We start from the raw sequence: 19161 nt of genomic DNA on the forward strand, positions 1-19161 counted from the left end.
AGGAGAGGTCACCTTAAGTTTATAGATCTATTAATCTTTCTCTTTGCAATCACAGCTATCATTGTGCTTTACGACATCATTCATTCCATCACAAGCATAATTCATTGCCTCTATTTTTTTTTCTATATTTTCCCGTTTCTTTGCTTGCAAATTTGGGTACTGATGGTTCCAACACAAACTGCCCTTGCCAAGATTGCCTACAATCTAAAGGCTCGATCCCTCTCATCAACTCAAATAGGTTCATGATTTTGCTTTTATTATTTCGATTTATTTAAAAAAAATTAAAAAAATTATTTCTAAAATATTGTGTGAGCATTTTTACGGAAAATTAAGCAGTAGAATTATAAGCATAAAACGTCTAATATTAAGAAAAAGATGAACTAAAAAAGGAATTATGATAAAAAAAGTAGTTACAAAAAGTTGAGGACCAAAATTAAAAATTTCTGCAATAAAAAATTTAATAAAAGGATGAAAACAGAAAAGTAAGCAAAGGAATTAGATGAAACCGAACCAAGAAAAAGGAAAAGAACTGTAATAGAAAAGCCTTCAAAATTATAGGATGTAAACGATAAAAAAATTATAAAAAATAATTAAAATAGAAAAGTAATTTGAAGGACGGAATGTATAAGTTTTCCCTATAGAATAATAACTATATATAGTAATAATCTGTCTTTCTGTGTATTGGAAGAGACGTGTATGCATTCATCGCATTGCATCGGGAACCCTTTTTTAGGGTTCTTAGAAGAAAAGAATGCAATCTCCTCCCTACCAAGTATTTTCTTCGACCTTTTACGTGCTGCATGCAATTACACGTGCATGTGTATGGCCTGGCAGGGATCAAGAATTTACGGACAGATAATCTAGCTAGCTAGAGAGACTTGATTTTATAAACTGATCGAAAGACTCAATGAATCCAATCCCAATATAATCATATGAGCCTTTATGGTTTCAACGTACATCAATCGTACTTTTTATATGTAGTTAATTCACCAAGCAGCGGGACGTTACATACATACGTCCCAATGAGAATAATTTTGCAGTCGATGATGACAAGTTCATTGTACTGAATCTCCTCTGTGGTATATCTTTTTTTCAGTGACGATGAATTATTTTCCTTTAATTAATAAATAACACGATGGTTTAATCAATGGACGAGACGCATACATATCTTTCTCATAATATGTGGTGATTATATTATAAAACATTTCATAAACCGGCCCATTTGTGGGATTTTGTCTCGAGACTGGACGACAGTGGGGTGACCGGTTCAGCCAGCGGGTCCCGCCACCGAGACACTTAACTGGTCGACTGAACCGGTGACCGGCGCCTTTACCGGCCTAGCGCTGACCGATGACCACCACGTGTGCCTCCCCATGTGGGGGTGATTTGGACTATCCCTATGCATATATATTATTTTTATAGATTAGATACCATCTTATTTATCTATATTAGTTATGTCTTTATTTCATATATATATATATATATATCAGGAGCCTGCGTATAGCATTTTTTTTTTGTGGATTATTAACACTAATTGTGACTTGTAGATATCCACTAAAATTTGGTTATTTGCTCGAGAAAAGTGAAAGTCACTTTAATTTTGATTTTGATTTTGGAAAAGGATAAATGAGATGTGATTATAAATTTGACTTGGGAAACGTGTGTTTTTATTATGTAGTGTGTTGAGTTAAAGTTAAAGTTAAAATTTTTGAATTGGAAAATGTGTATTTTTGTTGTGTAGTGTGTTGAGTTAAAGTTAAAGTTAAAGTTAAAATCAGTTAACTCTCAATCCAAACGGGGCCTAATAGATCAGTGAACTACTACGGTAATAAATTGATTAACAAACTCAATTCAAGCACACATTGCGTAAATGATAAAATTCATAAAAAGAGTTTAATATTTATTATAATATATATATATATATATATTAACAAACATGCATATTTATCCTAGGGCGTAATATATTGTTGAAATTACGTGGGTCTTGATTCTGTTGGGGGTATATGTGTGGTATATGTGTAAGATGCGACAAATGCAATTTGTTTCTAATTGGCTTGGAAGTCCAAAAAATGCTACGAATTGTGGGAGTGGGAGATTATACAAATAGGAATAGCTAACTAGCTAGCTAAGAAAGGAGCTTTTGGAAATTGCGTCTCATTAAATGGAATGCCCCTCAAATTGTGGGTTTTACATTGGAAAATGTTTCTGGTCGATCATCCTTTCTTGGTTGTCTTCTTGTCTCTGTCTATACAATAACCCTGTTCTTGAATTATGTGTGTGTATATACAGATAAATATACATATAGATATACATGTTTTGAAACAATGGAGTTGCTAAAAATTAATGCATGACTCTCTCTCTCTCTCTCTCTATATATATATATATATATACACATAGTTTTAATCATAAAACACAATTGAAGATATATATATATATATATATGCATAGTTTTATGATTAAAAGACAATTGAAGGTCGGTATTGTTGCATCGTTTGATTCGGATGGTCATAAAATATTTTATAAATCTTTTCGATTATCAATTAGGAAGGATGTATAAGTTTTTTTTCCCTAAATTTTTCGAGCATTCAGTTTAATTAACCGGTGCATGAGAGGACTAGCTAAGAAGTAAAATACAAATATCAACTGCAAATTTGACGATCTCATAGGCTATTGTAGCCTCCTGAAAACAATGTCGCAAGAGTCCGATTAATGTGACTCGATCGAGATAATTAATTATGGAATTTTCCATGATGATAATGATCGATATAAATGTATGTTTATATATATATATTATAATATAGCCAATAATATACCTGGAAAAAAGGGAAAGCGTACAGCGGAGTCGTTAAAAACGCTGTCGCAATTCCGTCCGGCAAATCTTAGTGGCAGGTTGCCAGTGAGAGTCCTCCATGATTGACCTATAATGCTCAACACTTCTGATATATTTATATATATGTATATACAAATATATAATTAACAATCTAATTAAAACGTACACTAGCCACTAAATTATAGTCACAACCCTAAATAATTATCGACATGTAATGCCAATAATTTGTGCCTTTTGCCTGCTCGAGCCATTCCTTTCCAAGAACAAACACATTCACCTTTCTGATATAAAAATACATGTTACAGTAAGCTATTAATTTAGCAATTCGGTGAGGTTGTAAAGGTTTACATATGTATCTTCCATTTTCTTTTCTTTTCTTTTCTTTTTCCATTTGAATTTTAAATTTAAGATCTTAAATTTAACGTTTACATATGTATCTTCCATTTTATTCTTTCAGAAAATCATGCTTTTCAGAAATTGAGTGGGGATCAGTTGGGCCTATCTTGTCTTCGGAAGAGACAATATTCGACAGACCCTGGAGATACATGAAACTGAGATTAGGTTTGGGTGTTGATATACAAATATTAAGTCTTAATAGAATTAAATGAACCTGATTTTTAGGGACCCTGCCGTCCCCCACCCGTGGGCACGACCAATTTGTCCATGACTATTTTATTCCTTTTTTGGTCTAGTTAAAAAATATATATTTATATATCTCTGTGAGTGTGAGTGAGATACTGACATAGTTGAAGATTCGACGCTTGTAAGTTCATTAAATAAAAAAATATTTTGCGGCAGATACGACATGGGTCACCATGTCCTAAGATATTTTAGGGGTTTATTATATTAGGGTCACCTAAAGGCTAAAGTTCAAGGGTTTAGTGCTGTGTAATCTCTGTGATGTTAATAATAATATAGTAGTGTTGGAATTCCAAGGAATAGTTTCAGTTCTTCGCCCCTTGAGAGAGAGAGAGAGAGAGAGAGAGGTGAGCAAGGTGGCCATTAAAAATTGTTTTAGTGTACGGAATACATTTATCATTTTTCTAATTCTATTTATCGTGTATTAGGCGTTATGCCCCTTTGTAACCGAAAAAAAATTATTTATCACGTGATCTGATATATTTTTTTTCTAATATATCATTTTAAGTTCAAATTTTGTAAATAGAAAAAAATAAAATTTTATCCCTTGATACATCGATTGGGTTCGAACATAGTTTAGTAAGACTCATTAGTCTTCTAAATATCAAGTGGTACATGCCTAAAAGCTTATAACTTTTTGAAACATCTTATATTTGTCAAGTGAAACCTTTTATATATTTTTTGATATAGAAAGATTAAAGATAAAAATGTTTTATCAATTTTTTTTTATATGCTCTGATATCTAGAAGCCCAATAAATTTCGACTAATTCAATTCGAGTCGAATCGACCGATAAAGAGTAAAGCATCTCATTTAGAAATGAGATGAAAAGGTGACCGCCAATTAGCTTTCCATTATTTCATATGATGAAAAGTGGGCATAAATTAGTTTTTTTCTTAATCTTTTTTTTTTTGGTGCTGAATAGTTATTTTCTTACATTTGGGCAGTGGAAGAAAGACGATTTCTGCAAACGGTTTTGAAATATAAGTCCATAGCGCATAATTGTACGTGTCATTTCATGTGTCTAAAAATTACATTTTTACTGCATACCTACCATTTAGCGTAAAAAACTTTATTAGTACTCTTGCCTCTTTTACCTCAATATATACATGTATGAAATTAACATATACTCATGTCAAAGAGGCATATGTCCATTGACAGTAGCCTCGCTTTTTCTTTTTCGTTTTTTTGGTGACTAGTAGCCTCGCATCTACTTCAACATTATTATTCGGAGTCGTTAAATAAAAATTCCAAGCATGTATCTTCTTTCCATGTTCTGAACGAAAGCCTCAGCCAACAATTCAAAAAATAAAAAGGCAACTTGTGAACAAGTAGGGAACGAAAGAAAAAGAAATTGTTGCTCCCACCTCGAGAAAAAAAAAGGAAAAAAAAAGGCAGCAACTCGCCAAAGGCCAAACACGTTGTTATGAAGATGAAGTTATAAATTGCTACATACAAAAATACATACATACATATATATATATATATTATATCAGTTGATTTTTAAGTAATAAATCTGAAGATCTAATTAGCTATCTACTTGCATTATTAAGTGGCGTTGCCGACAAAGTTGACTTCAAAGCTGCCTAGCTCTTTCATTAATAAATAACGCAGACTACATCCTTGTCATTCTTGCCGCACATTTGACATCAGAACATTGCGCCAGAAATTTTCTAAAGCTTCGACAACGTGTGTTTACATATAAGAGGAACAAGGTGTAAGTCCATTGAGATTCCTCAGTTCTGAGAGGAGTCGTCAAGCAGCAAGCAATACATATGATATGACTAATTATTAGCACGGCAGGCATTCATACTCGATTATGAGCCATTGCTCTTGAAATATTGTCCAGCTAGGAACCGATAGCGTAGTGGCCCAAAAGCAAAGGGAGACACGAAGACAGTTGGGCCGAGGCAGAGAGCTTTTCCAGGCCGAAACCGGGCCTTGATCTTAGCAAATAGAACAAATCGACACTGAAACGAAACGAAACATGGGCAGGACCCAAACCGTATCCTCAAAGGAAGTCACTCCACATCTCATGCTTAACTCGACCCCAACCTCAAATTTGGACACTCTATCTCACTGTTTTGTTATCCTAAGTGTTCCGAGTTAGATCCCTCTTAGTACCTATAGCCGCTGGAAGAAGTTGACAAAGAAGACGAGGAGTACTCGGGCACATGGAATAAGAGCGACCCAAGGATGGGTAAATACTTGCAAGAAATGGCAGAATAGATATATGATAATTAATAACAAAGCAATGTCACCATTTATGCTTCTTGCCGTCAAAAGGGTTCTCGAGTTTATTTCAAGGACTTCACCACATATTACACTTCCATGGAAGAATGAAGTTTAAGCTTAAAGAGGGGAAGGAAGGAGACTTGGCCCACAAGAATATATCATCATTTCACTACTAGCCCATTGCGTACTTCTGGGTCCAGTTTCTTGCATTTGTCTCGTACTTGTTCTTGTCCGTCTTGTACATGTGGGCAATCTCCGGCACCAATGGGTCGTCAGGGTTCGGGTCGGTAAGAAGAGAACAGATTGAGAGCAACACCTGATTTACAGAACATCCATCTTCAGCTCATCGGGATAATGTTGAGCAACGTAAAGGCATATAATCTCAAGATGAAGTCAAATAATAATATTGTCTGATATAATCGCAAGATTATAAGAAGCTTGAACAGGGATACTAACCTTGGAAATAGTCAGGGCAGGGCTCCACTGCTCCTTCAAGATATCGAGGCAGATGCTCCCGTTGCTATTAATATTTGGGTGAAAAACCTTCGTTCGGAAGGCAACCTACAACATGTCAACAACCATAGACATATCAGACAATCTTCTACCAGCAATTCTTGTGATTGTCGGCTAGAAGAAGCATTCCATAAAAGAATATTCCAGGAAGCACACATCAGTCCAGACAATCAACCTCACTCTCGGCAAAGTAGTCTACAAGCCACCCTAGACTCTAATAAGTTGACTGAACAGTTTTGTCATTGTTTATAATGATAAGCAGATGTACCAAACATATTTCCCAGACCAAACAATCAATTGCCGATGATTAAAAAGGCGTTCAAATCATTCTTTTTAGTTCTAGAGGAATATACTTGCGAAACTGCGAGTAATAATAGACACAGCAGCCTAACAGCTTAATACCTTTGGAGGCTTGAAGGGGTAATCTGGGGGAAAATGGATGGATACAAGGAACACACCCCCAGCATAAGGACTGTCTGGAGGACCCATAATTGTCGCTTGCCAATGGAACATGTCTTCTGCAACTGGACCTGCGAGGTTTCCCAAAAAGACAAAGGTGTCTCAACAACTAAATTAACAAAATCACTGACAAAGGATGATAGCCAGTCATGGGCCGTGCAAATTTATGTCAAAATTAGAACCCTCCAAGATGAAAATATGTTTCCTACAAGATCGAAGATCTGCAGAAATCCGAGGGGCACGGATAGGACCACAAACTAGATATGACAGCTAAAACCTAAACAACTCTCTCACTTTAAAAACATGGCAATCAAGTTTCCCCATTAGAGGAGGAGAGGATACAACTCGGTGATGATGATATACCAGTTAGCTGCAAATTCGATGCAGGTAACAAGAACGTTACTTTGCGCAATCAGTAGGTGAATCTTAAATTTATCAACAGCAAAATTCAGTTTAAACACATCTTTAGGAAAAAACATAAGTATAATGTAATGTTTACATGTATAATCATTAATCAGTCAAAAGAAAGGAGAATCTATTGCTGTTAATACAAGGAACTAAATAAGGACTTCGACATAAAACGAGCTTGATGAGCGTAGGCATAAAGCGCAGATACAATAATCGTGGTGAGATACCTTGGTATCCAACAATACCGCCTAACAACATGCAAAAAAGTTCAGTACTTGATCGAAATTTCCCAATCAAACATGAATAGGCAGTTTCCCAACTATTTTCGTCGACTAAAGCCTGTGAATATCATGCTATATGCACTCAAACACAGAGATATCCTCCCCGAACTCGAAGAGATCATACTGGGAGGCAGGATTATGCAAAATTAAACAGAATTTGGGGAAGGAGAATCAGTTTACCAGCACTGCAGGAGGTGGGAGGATCCTTCTGGAGGTCCTTGAGCTCCTTCAAAATCCTCTTCGATGCCATCGCGAGCTCCTAGTCTTCCACCCACACCAGAGCAAAATCCCGTCAGACCAAATCGAAAAGGGACAATAATCAACAGTTGCAAAACAAACATGCAACGCCACTGAGGCGTAATCGTATACCTGAAGGATGAGGAAGAGGAGGCAGACGCGGTGTGGAAGGATGAGAGAGAGAGAGAGAGAGAGAGAGAGAGAGAGAGAAAAGGAGGGTTATACTTTGCTTGCGAAGGTCGGCGAGGAGAGGCGGACGAAGACGAAGAAGATGATAGGAAGGAAAGAGGGATTCCGTGTGATGACGAGATTTATAAGAGAGAGAGAGAGCGCCTTCGGATTTGGTAATGAGTAATTATTTATTATTGGAATTTGGGAATCCAGTGGGACCCACACGTATTCGGAACGGAAACGCCTTTCCCCCTCACCTTCCCTCCTCCTCCTCCTCCTCCTCCCCCCATTCCATCCGTAAATACAATATTTTTCACCGAAAGGCACCGCCGAAATAAGTCTGGCCATGGCCGCAAGCAAATCCCGGGTGCATGCGCCTTCACGCGGCTTCAGTGGGTGGTGGGACCCAGCCATCTCCTTCTGGCCTCTGGGAGGTGCATGCGCCCGGGTGTATGTCATGATTCATGTTCCTGAATGGAGTGGGAATGGGAATGTCGGTATGTAGATGGGGCAGGGGAGCCTGGGGGTTGACTCCTGGCTGGGCCCATCGGGATGTCTGCGTGAATTCTACGGAGTCGCCGGGGCCTTTGAAGGAGTCCAATTCCATGATCAGATGAGACGAGTTGCCTTTCTTGGAAGGTTTCGATTCAATGGTCCAATCGTGGCGACAGCATGTCAACATCTAGACTCAGGTGTGAATTCCATTATGCCCAATAGCCAGCCATAATGCTAGTTGATCTAATCCTTAATTAATCGGGATGATGGTATATACTAGGCTTACGCGTGAATTATTATTGAGACACAAATATCGGATCCTTTCGATGCACAACTGGATTAGGTGGGCGAAATAAGCGAGGCCAAGAGAGACACTTCTCGATCACAGTCCCCAGCCACTAGCTTTCAGCCCGTTACAGTCCAAGGCTACGTTCAGCTGGTCGTGTTCTTGTTTCATCATTTGGTTCATTCATTGATCTGAGCATGGTCGGTGACTAGTGAAAGAGCAAAAAAGAATGTTATAATTGCTTGCTTGATCACTGCACTTCAAACACAACAGTCAGTGACTAGACGCTGCAATATCCTTGCAACGCCTGTAAACCGGCTCGTACCATTCCAATGGGCCCGACAGCTTCAATCTCTGATCGCGCATCATATGACCAGAAGAGCTCCTACATCAGAAGCCAAGCCGCCTACATACAGATGCCTGATAATAAATCAACAATATGGTAATAGTTGCAACAGCAGTACTATTTGACGCGTCTTCTGTTAATGCTCTTGGACAGTCTAGTGTTGCTGCAGCTGTGCTTGATGTTTAAGCAGATGCTGCCCGGGTTTATGATAAAGGATCTCCGATGTTGCATTTGATTATAAAGATTTGAAAACCACGAAAACGGCCATGAATTGTATGGTGGGTGGCAATCAGTTTACATCAGCAATCAGCATATTTCAGCACCTTGCTTTACATCACAAATAAATTAAGCAGTTGGTCCTGGTCCCTCCTTAAATCATAGTCCTCAGTGCAAGAATTCCCTCCAACCTTTTCCCCACATCTGACATCGTCGGTCTCTCTTCAGGCAATTTTTTGCTCGCACCAGATCCCTATATGGAATGCTTCCTGCAGTTCTTTGAGTATACTCGCTTGATCCCTGAGAGGGGCATCGAAGACTTCTCCGGCCTTGACCTCCCTACTCACACCTGCCCCCATGAAGCAAAGTCTCTCACCTGACCATCGCTTGGAGTGGGCTCGAACTCCCGAACAAGAAGCTCCAGCAAAATTACCCCAAAGCTGTAAACATCTGACTGCTGGGACCGCCTACTCAATATAACTTCAACGGCCTCTTACTTAGTGCAACCAACATAGTTTATCTGAGACGGGTAGATGTCCGACACAATTCCGTATCCTTGAGGGCTTAGGAAGATGTTCGAGGGCTTTAAGTTCCCGGGAAAGAATTTCCCACCTTCTTGCTGGTGGATGCAATCAATGCCTCTCGCTACCCTAATGGCAAGCTAAGCCGAATCTCCCATGTCATGGGAGCCACTACCATACCTTCTTTACCTATAGGCAACGGAGGAAAAGGAATGAGATGGTTCAATGGGTTGAAAGGTAACTATATGCAAATGCAATGAAAGGTAAATAAGGGCAGCCCCGATGAGGTGATACCGTGTAAAAGAGATGACATGCTTCCTCGATCATGATAATCAGAAAGAAGAAGCGGCTTGCAGTCCTTCTCACAGTAGTACGCCCGCATGGTAGCTACATTCGCGTGCCTAATACTGCACATCTTTTCTGTAAGTTTCTCGAACTCGGTCATAGTAAGATTTGTCATTTTGAACCTTTTGACAGCTATTGTGGGCTCTTCCTCCAGGTTCACCTTACATGATGTCCCAAAAGAGCCTTCACCGAGCACCTCCACTGATGCCCTTAAGGTTTCCTCGAGTTTGAATTTTAATCACAGTCGTGAGGGAACATGAGCTTCCTATGTTCTTGCTTTATAGACTGTTTAGGGGGCTCGGGCTCATTCTGATTGCCTCCACTGTTTGGGAGGCAAATGGTCATAAGTACCGGAAATTATTACCAAGGAAACCCGAGTTTACGATCACAGCTTTCTTATACAATTAGGAACTTAAGTACATAGAAAATTCCGAGAATATCCAGCTAGAAATCTATCATGTAGGTAGACAAAAGCAGACCATTGAAGGCTATCAGACAAGGCTCGGATGGTTAGTGCAATCCTCAGGAATGCTATATCAACGACCAAAAAGAAAAATTTACATCCGAGAAAAGGCCCCCCTACAATTGCAGGAAGGAAGCAATATGTTTACCTGAGCCGCGAGTAGATCTCTTGTCCCCGGGATTTCCTTCCAAGAGAGGTTTTCTGTCCCTGTTAGTCAAGAAAGAAAATGAACCACGAATTACATCACATAAATCTTCAAGGATTAGATGAGACAATCAATAGTGGAAAATACATGCACGCATCTCAGGACCCAGGACGGAGATAACAGAAACATGGCGAGACATGACACGCACCGGAACGTAAGATTAATTGCATACCATGTCAGTATCCTAGATGGGAGAGGATCGTTGCTCGATTCCAGTGCAGGTTGTGAAGGCTTGCTTGCTGGGGAAGGAACAGGGAGATTCAGAAGGAGGAAGGATAAGACATTGGTGACGAAATAGATTGCGTGGCAGGCACACTGATGGTTAACCCCTCTGTAGTCTACTCTGCTTTTGGTCAACCCACAAATGCTTCAAGTGAAGGGGAGCTTATCATTGTAAGTAGCAAGTCAACGAACTTTGCCGCCAAAATAATATTTTTATGTCTCTTACATACTGAGCAATTGCACTGAAAAGCATATATATTTTGTTAGGGGACAGGGGGAAAAAAAAAAAAAAAGATGCTCTTCCTACCGACTGTTATGACGATAAGTTTAAATTGTCAAAAGAAAATTTCAATGGAAAAATGAAATAGTGGAGCTTTGGTGATGAAGAAACTGCAGGATCAAACTTCTTTCTACCGAAAATCTGGGCTAGCTTTGGTGTCTAATCTTTCGTCTGGCTCTCGTGGAGTAACATATACAGATGGTATGATCTGAAGCTTCAATGAGCAGATTTCCCCATGAAAATAAAAGGAAGTAGCTATTGCGTTCTGCAGATATACAGTTACCGGAGCTGGTGAAATATCTATATATACCTATATATGCCGCATATAGCGAGACTAGTCATGGTATGCACAACAATTGCGTTACTTAATACTCTCTCAGCTTGTCTCTCCAAGCGTAGATTGTACAAGTGATTCCACGGATTTCAGCCAACTTCCTCACGACTTCTGTCATGAGGAAAGGAAATTTTGGTTTTTGATGAACAATGTTCTACACTCTTTTATATTGGGAGCAGCATAAGATAATACGTTAAGAAATTTATCAACTTGATCACCTCAAACTCGTTGGACAAGGAAACAGGAAAGGGCGGCAATCGTCAAGGACAAGCACCATGTTTGTGTCAGATTAATTATTATTTTGATACAATTGCTAAGGAAATTTCAGCCAATGGAAATTGTCGGCAGGTTTCTTTTGATGCTCTTTATTCATACTCCAAAAAACAGTCGAGTACAAATACACAGCAGTACGTCAAAAACACAGAAAAGAGAGGATCAAATCCTCAAAACAACTGCTAAAGAAGAGCACACGGGTTCCAATTACACTTGATTACTGGGGCAGACCCCAAGTTACTAAGAATCTTCATCTGCAGATCAGTTTTTGCCTTTCCCTGCAACTGCTGATATCCCATAAGCCTGCAGCAAACCACATTCACAATCCAAGCAGATCGATGGGGGCCTCCACACTACTATGAACCTTTTCATTTCTAGCCATCCAACTAGCATAGATGTGAGCTCTCCAAGCAAGCCTGTAGATAATAGCTTGAATAGCCTTGCCCTTCATATGAGTGACAGCCCAAGATACCTCATTATGCCATCCCATATGCTCTCTGTCAAAACCATTCCAGTAAAGGATTTTCTTCCATAAAGTCTTACCAAAGTCACACTCATAGAATAAATTATCTCTGCTCTCACTATGTACTGCACACAAAGCAAGAGATCTGCTAACTCCCTCTATCCACTGTGAGACACGATCCAATGTGGAAAGCCTGTTATGCAAAGCTAACCAGGCAATGAAACTGTGCTTGGGAATGCTGGGATGAGCCCAAAGTAGTTTATGCCACGCCACCTTTGCACTCTTATTCCTTAGCATATTCCAAGTGCTAGCTACTGAAAACATACCCTCCCTACCAATTTGCCATAGAATTTTATCGCTTTTTTCCTCCCTGAGCCTAAGATCAGCCACAATATCCCAAATATGCTGCAAGTAAGATACTATATCTATAACTCAAAGACGTGATATCAAATGCTCAACAATCAAAGAGTAACAAAATGTTATTAATTGCTTGATCACTGCACAGCAAACACAAGTAATCAGTTCTGAGGGGGGGGAAAAAAAAAAGAAAAGGACAAAACACAACGTTCAGTGAATAAGATGCTGCAATATCCTTGCAAAATTGCTCTGCAAAACATCTCCTACCATTCCAACGAGCCCAACAATTTCGCTCTCTGACCTCGCATCATATAATCATGGAAACTCCTGTGTTGAACGCCGCTTACTGAACAAATTTTGGAGAAGAAGCCGAACAATCTGGTGATTGTCGAGTGATATGATGTCTCAATTATGCAACAAATGTGTTATATAACGCATCTTGTGTTAATGCTTTTTGACAGTCTTGTGTTATTTCAGTGCTTGTATGTTCAGCAGATGCTGTAGGGTTTCATGAATATCACTGTTTGCTTGGATGCTGCTCATTCATCAATGAACTTCGCACAACTGATCGTAAAGAAATTCCAGTGTTGCAAAGATTCAAAAATACGCAAACAGCAGCTATGAATTGTATTGTGGGTCGCAATTATATATTTTACATGATCAGCATCTTTCAGCACTTTCCAGTTTCCTGTATATCACAACTAAAATAAACTGTTGGTCCTCCTTATTTCCCATTCGTCAAAGCAAGAATTCCCTCCAACCTTTTCACCACATCCGACATCTTCAGTCTCTCTTTTTCCTGCAATTTTTGCACGCACCGGGTCCCTATATGGAATGCCTCCTGCAGTTCTTTCAGTATACTCGCTTGATCCCTAAGGGAGGCATCGAAGACTTCTCTACTATCCACCTCTCTACTCACAACCTGTCCCCATCGAGCAATGTCTCTCACCTTGCCATCACTTGGGCAGGCTCAAACTGCCGAACCATTAGCTCCAGCAAAAGTACCCTGAAGCTGTAAACATCTGATTGCTGGGACCGCCTATTCACTGCAACTTCGGGGGCCTCGTATTTGGTGAACGGTTGCAGTTGCTGCTGAACATGGTTCATCAGAGACGGGAAGAGGATGCCGACACAATTCCGTATCCTTGAGAGTTTAAAAAGATATTTGTGGGCTTTAAGTTCCCATGGAAGAGTTTCCCACCTTCTTGCTTGTGGATGTAATCAGTGCATTTTGCTGCTCCAATGGCCATGTTAAGTCGATCCTCCCATGTCATAGGAGCCACAACCCTACCTCCTTTACCTGTATAGTCAACAGAGAAAAGGGAAAGATATTATTTATCTGGTTGAAGCCGCACAACAGTACATGCTGATGCAATGAAAGGGGATTAATTAGGGACGATCGACAAGGTGATTCTGTGTAAAAGAGATGACATGCTTCCTCGATCATAGTAATAATAAACAGGAAGCCACTTATCCTTGCCACATAAGTATGCCCGCAGGGTAGCTACATTCTTGTGCCTAATACTCGAGATCTGTTCTATCAGTTTCTCAAACTCGGTTGTAGCAACTTTTGCCAATTTCAACATTTTGACAACTATCATGGGCCCATCCTCCAGATACGCCTCGTACGATGTAGCAAGAAGGCCTTTGCCGAGCACCTCTGCTGATGCCCTTAACATGTCCTCCCAATTCGAATTTGTAACCACAGTCCTGAGGAAACACGAGTTAAGGTGTTTCGCGCTTTTCGGACTGTTCAGCAGGCTCAGGCTCATTTTTACCTCCACTGCAGAGGCAAATGGTCATAACTACTGTAAATAATTACTAAGGAAACTCAAGTATTAAACAGATAAGAAGAGGTACTATGCTTGATCTTGGCCAAAAGGCCGAGAAAATTACACAACTCCACCTCTTTTAGCTTTCTTATATGATTAGGAACTTAATTACATAGAAAGGAAACTCCAAGATAATGCAGCTAGGAAATGTCTCATGTAGGTTGACAAAATCAGACCATTGAACCTTAAAACGAGACAAAAAGAAAATTTTAGATCCGATTAAAGGTCGCCTACAATATCAGAGAGGCAGCAATATGTCTACATGAGCTGCAAGTAGCTCCCTTGTCCCTGGAATTTCCTCCCAAGAGAGATCTTATGTCCCCATTAGCATTGGTTGAAGAACAAAATAAACCGAGGGATACATCACGTAAATCTTCAACAATCAAATGAGAGACGATCAATAGTAGAAAAAACACACACATCCGGAACCAGAATGACGATAGCAGAAACATGGCGAGAAATGGCACACACAGATAAGTAAGATTAATCGCATACCATATCGATATCCTAGAAGGGAGAGGATGGCCGATTTAATCCAACTTATGCCGTGAAGGCTTGCTTGCTGAGGAAGAAACTGCGGAAGGAGGAAGAAGAAGATATTGAATGTGAATGGAAAAGAATCGTAGATTGCATGAATGGAAAATAATTGTAGGTTGCATGGGAGGCACACTGAAAGGTTAAACTCCTCTATAGTCTACTCTGCTTCTGCTCAACGCACAAATGTTTCAAGAGAAGGGGAGCTTAACGTTGTAAGTTGCAAGTAACGAATTTTGCCGCCAAAATACTATCTTTATTTCGGTGAATAAGAGGCCAACGCCACAGAAAGAAATTATACGACACAATAACGGGGTATGGAGACCGGAAAGAAGGTTCTGAATGCCTTCTAATTAATGGAGAAAAGAAGTTCCCAATAAAGCTTTAAGGAACTCGGGTTTCGGCCGCCTAATTCACCGAAAAAAAAAAAGAAAAAAAAAAGCTTTAAGGATTTCCATGACAAGTCAATTATCTCTATAAGTATGAGTATGTCGATGATTCCAGCGAAGAAATTGCACAGAAAGGCATATATATATTTGCCGCAGGAGACCAAATGAAGAAGGAGTTGACCTTTATTTAGAAACACTCCTTAAGATTGAAGCTACTCTTCCTACCCATTAGAGATATTATTTTATTATTATATTAGGAAACAGAAATATTTGGAGTAAGATCGTATACCAATCAATTTTATGTACAGAAATACAAAACTCAACACTCATCCAAGATGAAATTTATCTTACACTCACAATGGATGGCACGCAGGCCAAACTTCTCGGCAAAAACAGACCCACTCACCGAGCCTATAAATAGTCAGGTTATTCGAAGTAAGCACTCAGAAAATCACATAAACTAGCAGTTTATTTATAGGCCAATTGAAAGAATAAAAATCAAGATATTAAATCCAAACAAATTGGACCAAAATGGATATTAATCATCATAAAATAAATCCTTAAGATATTGGTTTTATCTCAATATATAGATTATGATATTATTCAATTTCTTAAAACATATATACAAAAATATCTATAATGCTAGTAACTGCTTATTATGTGATGAAGAAAACACGGGATCAAACATCTTTCCACCAGAAAATTCGAGGTTATCTTTGCTGGTCTAATCCATCCATCGTCTAGTTCTAGTGGAGTAATATACATGGATGGTATGATCAGGATTCTGAAGCATCAATGAGCAGATTTATCCTTGACAAGGAAGTAGCTATTGCATTCTTTAGATGTACAGTTACCCAAGCAAGTGAAGTGAGATAACTAGCAGGAACAATACGCTCAATCGAAGAGCCTCCTGCAGGCACTCCTGAGCTGAAAGAGGAGGATGTCCATGTATTCCGACTAGTGAATCTATACACGCATTGCACATGAAAGTTTTTTCGATCGAGTCGTAATAGATAGTATGAAAACGCTATGATATTGAAATACATGCAAAATCTTTTTTAAAATTATAAATAATTATCCATGACATGATTAATTATCTTATTGATTAGTTTAAGCATACCAAATCAATAAATATGAATTCCTTATTTTACGGTTGAATATGAATTCCTTAATTAACCATTAAAATCAATTGGTAAATTTTTTATTTAGATACAAAAATAATTGTTCTTACCAAAACTAAGGATATATAATTAAGTCGATTTTATGTGTCACATTATGTTTGTAAAAATATACAAGAACAATATCAATGGAAACGATGGAAAACTCAATCCCACTTTGCATATTAATTAAATTAGTAATCCTCGATAAGTAAAAGTCTAAAAATTGTATTCATGAAAAATATTAGAGAAATATAAATGGCACAATTTTTAATAAATAAAATAGATTTGGTACGGCCTAATATTTTAAAAAATACTAATATCTAATAAATTAGAGAGTTCCGCTATTAATTGATACATATATAGAATTTGATATATTCAATATATACTATTAACATGGACAATTAAAAAAAAGCATGCGATAAATTTCTGATTTCCCATGCTCGATCAGTTTAATATGAAACTCAAAAGGTTATCATAACATGCGAGTTTATAAATTTTTTTAATTCTGCGTATATGATAAATGTATGAAATATCGCATTATCAAAATGTGATATATTTGTCGGACCTTTGAAGTATAGTCAATTAAATTAAATAAGGAATAGAGAAAGAAAGTATAACGTAGTGGCATACACATTTGTTTGGTAATTAAAATGTTTTAGGTTCGATTATCTAGGTAGGACTATATTATTTTTTTGGTCAATACTTGTTCTTTTATTAGCTATAAAAACTTTTATTTTGTTGTATTAAATTCATTGACCTTTCTGTAAAAGAAAGGAAAAACAAAACAAAACAAACGTGCAATAACCTTACGGCTCGCTCTGCAAACCGGCTCCTTATTGCGCATCATACGCCATATGGACAGAAGAACTCCTATTTGAAGGCCCTTAGGATACTTTTTTTTTTTTCCTTTTCTTAATGATATACCAGACAATCAGTTCATAGTCAAGTCAAGTAATATGATGTTCTCGACGCTGTAACAACTGTGTTATTTGATGCATCGTGTTGCTGTTATTGAAAGCCTAGTTTTTTTGCTGTCCTTGGATTTTCAGCGGATGCTGTAAAGCTCCATGAATCACGGCATGCTTGAATGTTGCTGGACTTTGCACAACTCGCGATAAAGGAATTACTGGATGTTGCCTTCTTCTTTTTTTTTTCCTTTTAAAAAGATTTGGAGACGGCCATGAATATTAATGCATCGCAAGATGCAATTATTTTACACCAGCATCATTTAGCACTTCTGACTTCCCTATATATCACAACTGAAATTGTGATATTTTGAGGTACCATAATAGTTAAATATAAAAGGTTAATCTTGTTAGATACGGCGTGATTTATGTATTTATTACTCAATACTCCTCTCTCATGCTTAGGCTTGATTAGTTTTGAAAACTCATTGCGTGGAATTAATAAACATTGGGGGCAAACGCGTGCACGGCATATCGAACCTGCGCTCTGATATCATGTAGAATTGCAAGGCGGTGACCCAATAGGGTCGATCTATCTTGTATATATAATTATAGTGTGTTACAAGAAAGTGTCCCTATACATGATCATACATAATTAAGCGTATCGTCTAATATAGGCAATTACAACGAAATATATTCTAATAAAAATAAACCGTTGTTCCTCGTTAATTCTCAGTCCTCAGTGCAACAATTCCCTCCAACCTAAACACTACATCCGGCATCTTCAGTCTCTCTTCGGACAACTTTTGCACGCACCGGATCCCTATACGGAATGCCTCCTGCAGTTCTTTCAGTATATATACCCGGTTGATCCATAAGAGGGGCATCAAAGACTTCTCCATTGTACACCTCTCTACTCACAACCTGCCCCCATGGAACAAAGTCTCTCACCTCACCAGCGCTCGGGGCAGGCTCAAACCTCCGAACAAGAAGCTCCAGCAAAAGTATCCCGAAGCTGTAAACATCTGATTGCTGGGACCGCCCATTCACACTAACTTTTGGGGCCTCGTATTTGGTGGTTGGTTGCTGTGGGACATGGTTCTTCAAAGACGGGAAGTGGACGTCCGACACAATTCCGTATCCTTGAGAGCTTAGGAAGATGTTCGAGGGCTTTAAGTTCACGTGGAAGAGTTTCCCACCTTCTTGCTTGTGGATGTAATCAATGCCTCTCGCTGCTCCAATGGCCATGTTAAGTCGATCCTCCCAGGTCATAGGAGCCACAACATTACCTTCTTTAACCATAGGTAACAAAGAAAAAGCAATGCAATTGTTATTTACAGGAAAAGGGAATGAGAACGCTTGATGCAGTTGACAGGTTGAAACTACACAATAGTATATTCAAATTATTGCAACAAAAGGGGATTGGCGAAGACCGACGAGGTGATACCGTGCAAATGAGATGACATGTTTCCTCGATCATAGTTATCATAAACAGGAAGCTGCTCATCCTTGCTGTGGTAGTACGCCCACAGGGGAGCTACATTCCTGTGCCTAATACTCAAGATCTTTTCTGTCGGTTTCTCGAACTCGGTTATATCAGTATTTGCCATTTTCAACCTTTTGACAGCTATAGCGGGCCCATCCTCCAGTTTCGCCTTGTATGATGCTCCAAAAGAGCCTCTGCCAGGCACTTCTGCCGAGGCCCTTAACATGTCGTCGAGTTCAAATTTACAACCACAGTCCCAATGGAAGATGAACTTACA

The 19161-nt window shown here is 38.7% G+C and overlaps 2 protein-coding genes, 1 long non-coding RNA gene and 1 pseudogene across 4 annotated transcripts; 1 reads left to right on the forward strand and 3 right to left on the reverse strand.

The window, feature by feature from the left end:
• Positions 1-5686: 5686 nt before the first annotated feature.
• On the reverse strand, positions 5687-7879 carry LOC116196948 (ubiquitin-conjugating enzyme E2-17 kDa). Of its 2 annotated transcripts, none has more exons than XM_031526917.1 (5): positions 7734-7846; positions 7545-7628; positions 6619-6746; positions 6160-6264; positions 5687-6019 (listed from the first exon to the last, which is right to left on the reverse strand). In XM_031526917.1, exons 2-5 carry the CDS (start codon positions 7612-7614, stop codon positions 5876-5878), a joined length of 447 nt encoding a protein of 148 aa, XP_031382777.1. In that variant the 5' UTR covers positions 7615-7628; positions 7734-7846; the 3' UTR covers positions 5687-5875. The 2 variants fall into 2 exon arrangements, with proteins under 2 accessions (XP_031382777.1, XP_031382778.1); XM_031526918.1 differs by having other exon boundaries at positions 5701-6019; positions 7545-7623; positions 7734-7879.
• A 144-nt stretch (positions 7880-8023) lies between these two features.
• On the forward strand, positions 8024-10830 carry LOC116196949. Its single transcript, XR_004154934.1, has 3 exons — positions 8024-8464; positions 8548-10058; positions 10136-10830. It is a non-coding gene; the product is annotated as an uncharacterized LOC116196949 (long non-coding RNA).
• Positions 10831-14371: 3541 nt separating this feature from the next.
• Positions 14372-14473, reverse strand: LOC116198277 (annotated as a pseudogene).
• A 3687-nt stretch (positions 14474-18160) lies between these two features.
• LOC116194047 (putative inactive receptor-like protein kinase At1g64210) lies at positions 18161-19008 on the reverse strand. The gene is made up of 2 exons (XM_031522767.1): positions 18846-19008; positions 18161-18687 (listed from the first exon to the last, which is right to left on the reverse strand). The coding sequence occupies exons 1-2, from the start codon at positions 19006-19008 to the stop codon at positions 18161-18163; spliced, it is 690 nt and encodes a 229-aa protein (XP_031378627.1).
• Between the last annotated feature and the right edge of the window lie 153 nt (positions 19009-19161).

Source organism: Punica granatum, chromosome 2 (assembly GCF_007655135.1).
Source record: "Punica granatum isolate Tunisia-2019 chromosome 2, ASM765513v2, whole genome shotgun sequence".
NCBI lineage: Eukaryota > Viridiplantae > Streptophyta > Magnoliopsida > Myrtales > Lythraceae > Punica > Punica granatum.

Coding starts and splice junctions, on each gene's coding strand:
- LOC116196948 (XM_031526917.1), bottom strand. CDS start 7,614: ATGGCATCGAAGAGGATTTTGAAGGAGCTCAAGGACCTCCAGAAGGAT. Junction 6,747..7,544: donor TCCCACCTCCTGCAGTGCTG/GTAAACTGATTC, acceptor GAAACCTCGCAG/GTCCAGTTGCAGAAGACATG. Junction 6,265..6,618: donor ACCCCTTCAAGCCTCCAAAG/GTATTAAGCTGT, acceptor GACATGTTGTAG/GTTGCCTTCCGAACGAAGGT.
- LOC116194047 (XM_031522767.1), bottom strand. CDS start 19,008: ATGGCAAATACTGATATAACCGAGTTCGAGAAACCGACAGAAAAGATC. Junction 18,688..18,845: donor CATGTCATCTCATTTGCACG/GTATCACCTCGT, acceptor TGGTTAAAGAAG/GTAATGTTGTGGCTCCTATG.